The sequence below is a fragment of the Strix uralensis genome, chromosome 7, assembly GCF_047716275.1.
Source record: "Strix uralensis isolate ZFMK-TIS-50842 chromosome 7, bStrUra1, whole genome shotgun sequence".
NCBI lineage: Eukaryota > Metazoa > Chordata > Aves > Strigiformes > Strigidae > Strix > Strix uralensis.
Genome location: NC_133978.1, coordinates 11,982,427 through 11,995,362, shown reverse-complemented (window position 1 = coordinate 11,995,362; position 12,936 = coordinate 11,982,427). Strand labels below are relative to the sequence as shown.

Here is a 12,936-nt window from a genome sequence, read left to right as displayed (position 1 = left end):
AGTTCCTTCTCTCCCATGGTCCAGCACTGCAAACACAACTCTTTTTTTGAAAAGCTGTATCATCACTAGCTCATGAGCAACTTCCACAAGAGTAGATTGGTACAGCACCAGCACTGATGGTTTGACTTCCCAATGAACATGAGTGTAGAAATAAAATTAAAGAACGATCCTAATTATATTACAGCAACACACTGCAGGTACATATTGAATTGTAACATCAGAGAGATTACGTGCCATTGCAACAGTCCCTACAAACAGGAGAAGGTGATGTTTGCCTCACAGGGGTAAAAACATACAGCAGTGTAAAAGACCACAGTTTTCTAGTGTAAAAGACCACAGTTTTCTAGTGTAAAAGACCACAGTTTTCTAGTGTAAAAGACCACAGTTTTCTAGTGTAAAAGACCACAGTTTTCTAGTGTAAAAGACCACAGTTTTCTAGTGTAAAAGACCACAGTTTTCTAGTGTAAAAGACCACAGTTTTCTAGTGTAAAAGACCACAGTTTTCTAGTGTAAAAGACCACAGTTTTCTAGTGTAAAAGACCACAGTTTTCTAGTGTAAAAGACCACAGTTTTCTAGTGTAAAAGACCACAGTTTTCTAGTGTAAAAGACCACAGTTTTCTAGTGTAAAAGACCACAGTTTTCTAGTGTAAAAGACCACAGTTTTCTAGTGTAAAAGACCACAGTTTTCTAGTGTAAAAGACCACAGTTTTCTAGTGTAAAAGACCACAGTTTTCTAGTGTAAAAGACCACAGTTTTCTAGTGTAAAAGACCACAGTTTTCTAGTGTAAAAGACCACAGTTTTCTAGTGTAAAAGACCACAGTTTTCTAGTGTAAAAGACCACAGTTTTCTAGTGTAAAAGACCACAGTTTTCTAGTGTAAAAGACCACAGTTTTCTAGTGTAAAAGACCACAGTTTTCTAGTGTAAAAGACCACAGTTTTCTAGTGTAAAAGACCACAGTTTTCTAGTGTAAAAGACCACAGTTTTCTAGTGTAAAAGACCACAGTTTTCTAGTGTAAAAGACCACAGTTTTCTAGTGTAAAAGACCACAGTTTTCTAGTGTAAAAGACCACAGTTTTCTAGTGTAAAAGACCACAGTTTTCTAGTGTAAAAGACCACAGTTTTCTAGTGTAAAAGACCACAGTTTTCTAGTGTAAAAGACCACAGTTTTCTAGTGTAAAAGACCACAGTTTTCTAGTGTAAAAGACCACAGTTTTCTAGTGTAAAAGACCACAGTTTTCTAGTGTAAAAGACCACAGTTTTCTAGTGTAAAAGACCACAGTTTTCTAGTGTAAAAGACCACAGTTTTCTAGTGTAAAAGACCACAGTTTTCTAGTGTAAAAGACCACAGTTTTCTAGTGTAAAAGACCACAGTTTTCTAGTGTAAAAGACCACAGTTTTCTAGTGTAAAAGACCACAGTTTTCTAGTGTAAAAGACCACAGTTTTCTAGTGTAAAAGACCACAGTTTTCTAGTGTAAAAGACCACAGTTTTCTAGTGTAAAAGACCACGGTTTTCTAGTGTAAAAGACCACGGTTTTCTAGTGTAAAAGACCACGGTTTTCTAGTGTAAAAGACCACGGTTTTCTAGTGTAAAAGACCACGGTTTTCTAGTGTAAAAGACCACGGTTTTCTAGTGTAAAAGACCACGGTTTTCTAGTGTAAAAGACCACGGTTTTCTAGTGTAAAAGACCACAGTTTTCTAGTGTAAAAGACCACAGTTTTCTAGTGTAAAAGACCACAGTTTTCTAGTGTAAAAGACCACAGTTTTCTAGTGTAAAAGACCACAGTTTTCTAGTGTAAAAGACCACAGTTTTCTAGTGTAAAAGACCACAGTTTTCTAGTGTAAAAGACCACAGTTTTCTAGTGTAAAAGACCACAGTTTTCTAGTGTAAAAGACCACAGTTTTCTAGTGTAAAAGACCACAGTTTTCTAGTGTAAAAGACCACAGTTTTCTAGTGTAAAAGACCACAGTTTTCTAGTGTAAAAGACCACAGTTTTCTAGTGTAAAAGACCACAGTTTTCTAGTGTAAAAGACCACAGTTTTCTAGTGTAAAAGACCACAGTTTTCTAGTGTAAAAGACCACAGTTTTCTAGTGTAAAAGACCACAGTTTTCTAGTGTAAAAGACCACAGTTTTCTAGTGTAAAAGACCACAGTTTTCTAGTGTAAAAGACCACAGTTTTCTAGTGTAAAAGACCACAGTTTTCTAGTGTAAAAGACCACAGTTTTCTAGTGTAAAAGACCACAGTTTTCTAGTGTAAAAGACCACAGTTTTCTAGTGTAAAAGACCACAGTTTTCTAGTGTAAAAGACCACAGTTTTCTAGTGTAAAAGACCACAGTTTTCTAGTGTAAAAGACCACAGTTTTCTAGTGTAAAAGACCACAGTTTTCTAGTGTAAAAGACCACAGTTTTCTAGTGTAAAAGACCACAGTTTTCTAGTGTAAAAGACCACAGTTTTCTAGTGTAAAAGACCACAGTTTTCTAGTGTAAAAGACCACAGTTTTCTAGTGTAAAAGACCACAGTTTTCTAGTGTAAAAGACCACAGTTTTCTAGTGTAAAAGACCACAGTTTTCTAGTGTAAAAGACCACAGTTTTCTAGTGTAAAAGACCACAGTTTTCTAGTGTAAAAGACCACAGTTTTCTAGTGTAAAAGACCACAGTTTTCTAGTGTAAAAGACCACAGTTTTCTAGTGTAAAAGACCACAGTTTTCTAGTGTAAAAGACCACAGTTTTCTAGTGTAAAAGACCACAGTTTTCTAGTGTAAAAGACCACAGTTTTCTAGTGTAAAAGACCACAGTTTTCTAGTGTAAAAGACCACAGTTTTCTAGTGTAAAAGACCACAGTTTTCTAGTGTAAAAGACCACAGTTTTCTAGTGTAAAAGACCACAGTTTTCTAGTGTAAAAGACCACAGTTTTCTAGTGTAAAAGACCACAGTTTTCTAGTGTAAAAGACCACAGTTTTCTAGTGTAAAAGACCACAGTTTTCTAGTGTAAAAGACCACAGTTTTCTAGTGTAAAAGACCACAGTTTTCTAGTGTAAAAGACCACAGTTTTCTAGTGTAAAAGACCACAGTTTTCTAGTGTAAAAGACCACAGTTTTCTAGTGTAAAAGACCACAGTTTTCTAGTGTAAAAGACCACAGTTTTCTAGTGTAAAAGACCACAGTTTTCTAGTGTAAAAGACCACAGTTTTCTAGTGTAAAAGACCACAGTTTTCTAGTGTAAAAGACCACAGTTTTCTAGTGTAAAAGACCACAGTTTTCTAGTGTAAAAGACCACAGTTTTCTAGTGTAAAAGACCACAGTTTTCTAGTGTAAAAGACCACAGTTTTCTAGTGTAAAAGACCACAGTTTTCTAGTGTAAAAGACCACAGTTTTCTAGTGTAAAAGACCACAGTTTTCTAGTGTAAAAGACCACAGTTTTCTAGTGTAAAAGACCACAGTTTTCTAGTGTAAAAGACCACAGTTTTCTAGTGTAAAAGACCACAGTTTTCTAGTGTAAAAGACCACAGTTTTCTAGTGTAAAAGACCACAGTTTTCTAGTGTAAAAGACCACAGTTTTCTAGTGTAAAAGACCACAGTTTTCTAGTGTAAAAGACCACAGTTTTCTAGTGTAAAAGACCACAGTTTTCTAGTGTAAAAGACCACAGTTTTCTAGTGTAAAAGACCACAGTTTTCTAGTGTAAAAGACCACAGTTTTCTAGTGTAAAAGACCACAGTTTTCTAGTGTAAAAGACCACAGTTTTCTAGTGTAAAAGACCACAGTTTTCTAGTGTAAAAGACCACAGTTTTCTAGTGTAAAAGACCACAGTTTTCTAGTGTAAAAGACCACAGTTTTCTAGTGTAAAAGACCACAGTTTTCTAGTGTAAAAGACCACAGTTTTCTAGTGTAAAAGACCACAGTTTTCTAGTGTAAAAGACCACAGTTTTCTAGTGTAAAAGACCACAGTTTTCTAGTGTAAAAGACCACAGTTTTCTAGTGTAAAAGACCACAGTTTTCTAGTGTAAAAGACCACAGTTTTCTAGTGTAAAAGACAGACCACAGGCAGGCACTAGGATTTTCATCACATATGCATTTAAACTGACATTAGATTGCACTCAGTGCCATAGCTTTTGCCATCCTTCATGCAGCAGCACACCTCTCAGTAACTGCATTTCCTAACTTCACGTAAGCACAGGCAGTGCAGGTGCGTAGCACTGTATCTTTCTGTGACACCAACTGCCCCTCTGTGCTGCCGCTGCTATGACTTCTCCTCGCCTCAGCTCCCTCAGCCACCCCCAGCACAGTGACACATCCCCATGGACTTTCCTTGTTAGTGCACTAGGTTAATAAGAGCAGGGCCTCAGCTCCCACCACCTCCTCAGGGCTCACCTCTGTGCACCCGACATGCCCCTGCACCTTGCTCCCCGCCACGCCTGGCCGATTCTGCAGCCAAGGCCCAGGGCTGCATAATGCAAGAATGCCAGGGCAGCTTGCTGAAAACACAGATTAAAGCTGCCAAGGCACAAGCACGTACACTTCCTAAACTCAGCCACCAGCCAGCACAGGCAAACACACAGAGCTTGAGAGCAGAGACAAAAACCTGATGTCCTTCACCACAAGCACAGGCTGCAAGACATTCCTGCCCCAGCCTGGCTGAACACCAGCGCCCACCGGGAGCCATCACAGCCTCTCCAGGGGGTCACATTCCACCACCACACAGCACCCGGGAGGTCAGAAATCACAACACTGGAGGAAAAGCCACAGCAACCACACCATTGACACAGTGTGCCACCAACAGCCCTCCTCCCTCAAAGCTCACAGGCCCCACTCCTACCTGCCCAACACATCTGCAGCCAGGAACTCCCTCAGGTCCCCTCCCACAGCCCCTTTATGACCTCCCTGGCCCCTGACCGGGCACAGCTGGGCAGCCCCAGCACAGGTGCAGGAAGGTTTCAGGGAAGAGCCCCTCCGCCCCAGCCCTGCCTGCAGCAGGGCTCTTATTGGCCAGACCTTGGGGGGTTTCAGGTGAAGAGGCAATCTGTGCAATTGGTAGGAGATTAATTTAGAATGTGAAAGGAAGGTCATATTTGTCCTGTGGGCAGCAAATCCCAGTGAACCCACTGCTGCCATGGACTCTGGGAGCAGACAGTGCTGGCAGCTCAACAAAAGAGCTGGACAACACCATGAACAATAGATCTGTTCATAACCAGAGACTCCAGGGAGGAGCTGGGATATACCCTCCAACACTGTTAATTCAGGAGTTGTGGTTGCTTGGGAGTATGAAGGAAACATTGAAGAGGGTGGCCTGGCTTCTTCAGGCTCCCTAAGTCACCTGTCCTGTTGCTGCTGCTGCTGCTCTTTGGGAAGGAGAGAGGCTGAGGGGTGTCATCTGACATTTTTTCGGGTCATGGAGAAATGGCATAACACAGGCAAAACATGCAGCCTTCACAGCAGCTTCACCCCTAGTGTGTATTGGTGGCATACAAAGAACAGCATCCAACTCAGCAACAGCTTATTCATCTTTAGGTTTCTTGATTTTTATGTATAGGAAGGTGAGTTTCTTTTCACAGTTGTGCTGCCCCACCTCATGGCAACCAGTTTCTCTACAGTAGCCTCACAAATTAGCCAGCTGTTCCTGCACTTGCACTCCACGAGCCCCAGCATCACCTTGTCTGTGGCTCCTTCCTGGCACCTGCCAGCCTCCTGTAGCAGCCACCCATGTCCTGCCTGTGTCCTGTCCATGTCCCATCCATGTCCTGTCGCTCAGCCCCAGGTCCCCCAGCTGCGGCTGTGCCAGCAGAGCCCACTGCAGCAGCCCCCAGCCCCATGGGGGCTGCCCCTGGAGGGCCAAGGGTGGCCTGTGGGCTCTGGGTTGGGGAGACAGCAGCATGTGCCCCAGGGGAAGTGAGAACCCGATTAACTGCTAAAAGGGTGATTTGCAAAAGAAGGAAAGAGCCAGAGGGTTAATACTAAAGGACAAAGGAGATCATGTGTCATAAATGCTGCCCAAGTTAGGTACGGGAAAGGAAATGAAATGGCAGCTAAAGCAACAAGGTGTGAGAGCAGGACACAGGGGGAAACTGAGACAGGCTGAGCTGATGATGGCAGACCCTGGGGGGGCTGCTCGTGCCAAGGCCAAAAGAAGAGCAGCAAGAAGGTCTTTACCAAGGGCTCGGTTGCTGTTTACCACAGCATGCCTTTCTGCACAAGCAGCAGCTCAGCCTGCTGTGCGCCACAGTTGTGCTCTCTGCTGTCTACCTTTACATAGGCTCTGCTCTCCCAGCTTTCAAAATTAACCAGTAGGACTAGAAATGCTCATGGGTGCCTGCGCTAGGTCTGGGAGCTGTAAAGAAAGGAAAAAAAAAACCCAAACCAGAACTTACTAAATAGGAACAAGGAGCTAAGCATAAAAAGGGTTTCTTTGCATGAAATTCCTGGTAATTTCCTATCTGAAGGCAAAAGAGAAACTAAACAACATCAGTTGTGTGTGTGCATGTGTGCCACCATGGTACTAGCAGTAGCTGAGGTGCTCACACAAAGCAGGAGAAGCATCTATTAAGGCAAGGCTTATGAGCAAAGTGAAAACAGCTCATGCAAATCTCTTTGAGACTGTTGGCCCCAGTGATGTGGGGGCTGCAGAGCCCAGCCTGGCCCAGAGCCCATCAGTGCTGCACGGGGACATGGGCTGGGCTCAGTTGGGGCTGGAAACTGAACAGGAACCTGGTAAAGGGCACCAGAGTGCAGGAGACCTGGCAGAGATTTACAAAAAAAAAAAAAAATCACTTTTGTATTTTGCCACATGATGAGAAACTACAGCTGCAAAGACAGGTTTCAGAAAGCCTGGATTCTCAATAACCCATAGACCATTAATGAAAGCATTCACCTGAGATGAGGATTCATGTTTTCTTGGGCAAAGGAAGGAGCTGAAGGTGGATTTCAAGCAGTCTGGTAAAACCTGTACTCCCTGAGTCCCTGCCCTGCTGAGCTGCAAAGGGGAGATGGGACATCTGCTTGTCCCCCCCAGCTGCCCTGGGAAGGTCTCCAGGGCATTGGAGTGGGGCACGGGGCAGGTGGTGATTGCACTGGGCAGCCTGGCCAGGCTGGGACATGAATCCCCTTGCTCAGCATTTCACTGCTCAGGCAGCTGCGGGCACACCCAAGAAGCAAATTTTAGGAAATTTGAGAACTCAGGTGTTGGATAACTTCACGTGTCTCTAGGGCTGGTGGCCCATGAGCTGGTAGGAGCATTAAGGATGTCCATTTTGCTTTTACACAACATCTTTAGATGGGATGGGAAGGCCCAGTCCTGGGTTGGGGCAGGGCTCCCTGTACAATGCATGAGGGAGGGACAGCCCCAAGTGCTCTAAGGCCAAAGAGCACTGTGAGTAAGGCAATGACCTTATTTGTGGAGCAAAGCACTGAAGTTCAGACCTAGAACCAGTTGCCAGCAAGTGACTCAGACTCACGAGTGCCTGTGGCACAGCCTCTGCCCTCAGGACAAAAGATGTGAAATACTCTGACCAGGCTCCAGGCTCTGAAGCAGCAAGGGTTCTGTGTCACATCCCTGTGCCAGGGACTGGGCATTGGGAACTGCCTCCTGGTGCTCCACGGCCAGATGGAGAAAGGCGCTTCTCCTCTTGACTCAGTGGCCGACCTCCAGCAGTCCCTCCCTCCAGCCAGGCAGTCCCATCCCTGCCCTGCCAGTGCTGCTGTCAACACTGGGCCAGAGCAGTGAGCAGCGACAACCGGTGTAGTTACACTGAAGATGTCACCTGCAACTGGAAGAAGGGAACATAAAAACTGCACACCAGGAGTCAGGACTGTGTTCTCCATGCACAAAGCAGCAGGAATAGAACCAGCCATGTAAGGGGATAACAGGTTTTACTGGCAAAAAACCAACAGTTGTTCATTTTTATTTTTTTTCTTGGTAATATGAACTAAGAAATAGTTTGCATAAAAAAAAAGAGGTGTGATGGAGACTGGTGTATGGACCCCTATCACCCCACAGATGCAGCACTGGTGTCTGAAACACCAAGCCTAAAGGACTCATTCTCTGAAGATTTTACCACCAGGGAGGTAACCATGGAAAGCACTAAATAATTGAGTACTATTGAGGGTTGCCCAGTAACTGAGGGTGCAATAGTCTAACATTTTTTCTGTGAGCTTGTACTTGGGTAAATATTTAGGCTTTTAAAGCTTTAAATAACAGTGAACATTGCATTGGGACACTGTGCAAAGCCCTGGAATATGTTTACTCACAGATGGTCTATTACTTATAGGATCCTCTAAAGGCTTTTCAGTCCATGCAGTCCTTGTGCAGCTCGTAGTGGTCTTTGGGTTCAGCGGGGAGTCTGTCTCTCCTGGGACTGCATTCCCAAAGATCAGCTTCCAAAAACCCCTGGTGAACCACAGCCCTTGGTCAACAGGTGTGAGACAATGGTATCTCAAGCTGGCCTGGATGGCCCTATTACAGTAAATCCAGATGCTTTTGGTTATTCTTTGGTTTTCTTTCGTAAGGCCCCGATTACCTTTTTACTGAAATTGGATTGGTAAGGCTTCAAACCAGGAGGAAAAAATAAAAAAAAAGAGACAAAAGAAAGGAAATATTCCCTGGCAATGAGAAACATCCAGAGACCAAGAGCACTTACTGTTAACAAGTGGGTATTAGTGCCTTCTGTTGACAGAGGCAGCACTAAGCGGGCACCCTGTCTGGCTACAGCAGCCTCTGACTGCCCAGCAAGCAGCAATCTAAAACAAATATTTCCAACTCTGAGGCAAGAAGATTGTCGCTTGCCTCTCTCGCACTGGCTCCATCCCTGAGCACCACCACCTCTGTGAGCGGGTACCCGCTGTGCAGCATGTCTGAGCTGCCCCGAAGAGCCAGCGCAGACCCTGCAGCTCAGGCGTGAGTAAGGAGGTGAGCCCAGCACCCCGTGCTGCTGTCCCTCACATCAGGGCTACCCGTCGTTCTTAGCGGTAGTGCTGCAAGTGGGCATTGGGATAAAGTGTCTGAATTTTGTCCCCAGGAGATTTAACAGGAGGTGTGTTGTGGACAATGGTAACAAGAAATTTAGACAGGCAACAGACACGTAAGAGAAAGGACGGGGAGTGGACACCACAACTCCCATTCACTCGCAGAGACCACAGGGCTCCTCTGCAGTATGGCGCTGTTCGTTTCTGTATGTCTGTCTGCCAAACTGCAAAATGGTTCAGTACTCACCTCCCTTACAGAATGATCACTGACCTCACTGGGTTTTGAATCAAAGAGCAAAAGAGATTTACAAGACATTGCGTGATCCTTCACCGAAAGCACTAGTAAAATAATGAGAGTACACAACAAGGTGATATATTTCTAGGTGGTGGGAATCTTACAATACCTTTTATTTATTTTAATCTGAGAATACAGCAGATGGGAACAAACAAACAATTGACAAGAAATATAACCTTAGTTTAACTTTTGATTACTGGAAGGACACTCAGTTTCATCATACTGGTGTCCTGGAGTGTGAACAGTTTCACTGGTTTTGTAAACACACTCAGCAAATGTGGCAATAATCATTGTGCTGTTGTAAGAGTAGGGCAATAGCATTGCCGAAGCCTTATGAGCCGTATTGAAGATTGCGAGCCGTTGTGCTAAAAGATGTATTTTTCCTGTGTGAAGGATAAGGGGGCCCTTCTGCCTTAAAATTTTACATTTGAAGAGAAAGAAATTATTCAGCTATCGCTTTCATTTTTCTACACAAAGGAGTAGGGAATTGCAGACCAAAGAGAGCTTTTTACATGCAATACTGTTTGCTTAAATTAGCATCATTTCTTAAATCCACATTTTTTCCCAAAGCCAGACATTGCTTCTGCAGCTTGTCCGGTTGCTTTTTCTACCCCATCTTGTGCCATCTTGGAAGCCTTGTCAATAGCTGCAAGAGAAGGAAAAAGATGAGCAGAAAGCTGGAAAAAATGCAACATGGTTTAATATTTATGATGGATGGGAGAGGTGTGAAAATTATTAGACTATAGAAATATAGGGATATATCATTAAGAAAGATTTTGGCAGTTCTTCTGCCTTCCCATCTAACATCAACAAGTGCCCAAGCCCACCCTTCTCATCACATCCATGGAGCTGTAGAGAGTGTCTGCTCTAAGGAGATATTGCCAATGCATTTTGGCTTTCATGAAATATTTTAGGCCCCTAAGTTGCTAGTTCTCCCCTTATTCTTAGAAAAGTATTAAAATTAAGTGAGTATGGAGCTTAGTTTTTAGCTTAACTTGTTCCAAATCCCCAGAAGCAAGACACTAACACTTTCCTGACAGCACCTTTCCAGCTGCGGTATCATTAATGTTTGACCCCAGCTGCTGCCTCAGCAGGTGCTGGGAGCCAGCGTAGGGCTGGGCATGGACAGACCCCTGCCCTCCAAGCTGGGGGGAGAAAGATGTATCACAAGGTTATTTAATCCTCAAGAAAGAAAAGCAAGGTTTCCACGCTGTTCTCACAAGTTTTCTAAAAAGGAAGCCAAAATCTGAATGCTGTGCGTGGCCAGGGGAGTGTCAGCTATTGTCTGCCAGTAAATGGCTGGAGCTACTAAGCAACAGATCTGAAATCATTTCCCGTGAGATTTATAAAAGGCCAAAAACTGTCACTGAAACCACAGACTTTCAAGCTGAGAACACTCGTGGGATGGAGGGGAATGAGCGCTGCCCGCTGCTGGCTTGTGTTGAGCTGCTCCATTGCTTCTTGATTTGAACATCATTGCTCCTACCTTTCTGGCTTGCATCTGTAATCTGGTTGACTGCATCCTGAGTAACCTGTCCCAATGTGTTTTCTGTAATTAAGGACAAAAAAAAAATCATTTCCAGCTGTTCATATTTATGCTTATAGGAATTCCCTATGTCAATTGGCTTTTCTGCATGTTCGCAGAAGGTTATGGCCCTGGCAAGAGATAAGGCTGGAACAGAGCAGGCTGAGGCTGTGTGCTTCACTCGTGGGCACCCTGGGAACTATGTGTGTTGCCAGAGCAGCTTGCTATGAGATTAACGTTCACCTAGCACCTACGGTCAGCTGAGCAAATTGATGACAGATAAGATAAAATAAAAAGGAGATAAAGAAGCAAAGATTAGCAGTGAGTTGAAATGATGACATTTAGCTGAAAGTTGCTTATTTTACACTACACTTGATTTTATTGATTTTTGAGCTTGTTCTGCTTGGAGAAGCTTGGCCGTTTAGCATGCATTTTCTGTGCGGGCTGTTTGGGAGTGGTGCCTGTTCCAAAATGGAAGCAAACTCATTAAACAGAGCAGGACAGGAAAAGCGTGACTTTGCAAACAAGATATAAATAGAAGAAGAAGAGGAGTGGAAGCTACAAACATAACAGATCAACTCCAGAATATAAAGCATTAAAGAAGTGAGATGCCACATAATTGTAAGATGTCTAATAGTTTATGAAAGAGTGACAGCCATCCTATCACTTTTGCTAGAAGTGACTCCTCAAAGGCATGAATGTATTCAGGATGCAGCAAGGACTATTTTGTTTTTCAGAAAGGCATGCAGTCATGTTTCAGGGTCTACTACACTTTTGTTCCCAGGTGTGGGGAAACTTTCTGTAACCCTGACGAAAGCAGTGAAGTTAATCCCATATTTCAGCTATACAACAAAGTGTTTGCAGGATCAGAATCCAGGACTGTATCCGATACAAATTATACCCTGCTAGGAATGAGCTGCACACAAACACTGTAAGGAGTATACTATACAATGCTTGAATAAGCTATACAGATATTACAATTTTTCATTTAAAGGAAAAGCTATTATACTTTGCATTGAAAAGTTGGTTTCGAATGCACAGCGCTAATAATAATACAGTGCTTGGCCCTACAACATGAGCATAGCTATGACAGAAATGTGTGCACAGTTCTTTTAAACCCTGCAAAGTCTGGTGATCACTGCTGGAGAAGAATACAACAGAAACGTACTTGTACTACTTATTACAAACAGTCCATTGCAATCAATATAGTTATTACCAGAAGGCATTGATAGTCAGGCCAATTAGCAAACATTAATGAAAGGTTAACTCCAACTTCTTAAAAAGCAAGCAATTTAAAAACCACTGCAGAGCACAAGAAAATACCACCCTGAGCAACGTAAATGCTAAATACAACAGGTGATTACTACTAAAAAGTCTCCACTGCTCTAAAAACTCTAAGTTTAAAGACCTGTTTGGGGGGTGATAAAGGTGAGACAATCCTCAGCAGCCACCAATGGAGCTGTGGGTGGGAGTTGAGCAGAGAGCTGTGCCCAGCCTGGGGCCTTCTCCAGGTGATGGCTAGACCTTGGCCCCCAGGAACTGAAGAAGAAAAGGGGAGGCTGTGTCCTGCTTGAACTGGTGAAGTTAATAGTGTAACTTCAGATTGTGGTTTCTGTGAGCGAAAGTAGCAGCAAAGCCCCCCCCAGTATATAACAATATTTAATCTTTCTTACCAGCACCTTTTGCTGCACCTTCAGCCTGTTCCTTCAGTCCCTGGAAGTTTTTACCCGACATCATGACTTCTGACACCTGTTAACACTCCGCTGCTTCAATAAAATTAAACACCTGGAGGTGGATAGCACACTATGTGAGGGGTGTCCAGGCCTGTCCTGGTTTTATACCTGTGCCAGGAGACCTGCTGATGCTTTTGGGGGTGATTGGTACAATGGGTGGAGTTTGAATGTGAGGAATGAGAGCTGAAAATGCACACAGAAAAGCTATTTATTTACCCTCCCCAATGAGAGGGTGTGCCTGGGTAGAGATTTCTGCTTCATCGCACTGTCTTTGTTTAGAAGTTTAGTTTTGTTTTTTTTTTTTTTTTAAATCAAAACCACAAAAAAACCTGTTCCACCATCACAGACAGAGAAAAACCACTGAGCTGAACTTTATAAAGAGTTCTGGAAAACTACTGAAGTAGCACTGCTTGGGCATGGCCAGCT

General features: G+C 43.6%; 1 protein-coding gene across 1 annotated transcript; it reads right to left on the bottom strand.

The window, feature by feature from the left end:
- Positions 1 to 9,329: 9,329 nt before the first annotated feature.
- ADIRF (adipogenesis regulatory factor) lies at positions 9,330 to 12,518 on the bottom strand. Its single transcript, XM_074873982.1, has 3 exons — positions 12,451 to 12,518; positions 10,739 to 10,801; positions 9,330 to 9,898 (listed from the first exon to the last, which is right to left on the bottom strand). The coding sequence occupies exons 1-3, from the start codon at positions 12,512 to 12,514 to the stop codon at positions 9,792 to 9,794; spliced, it is 234 nt and encodes a 77-aa protein (XP_074730083.1). The 5' UTR covers positions 12,515 to 12,518; the 3' UTR covers positions 9,330 to 9,791.
- Between the last annotated feature and the right edge of the window lie 418 nt (positions 12,519 to 12,936).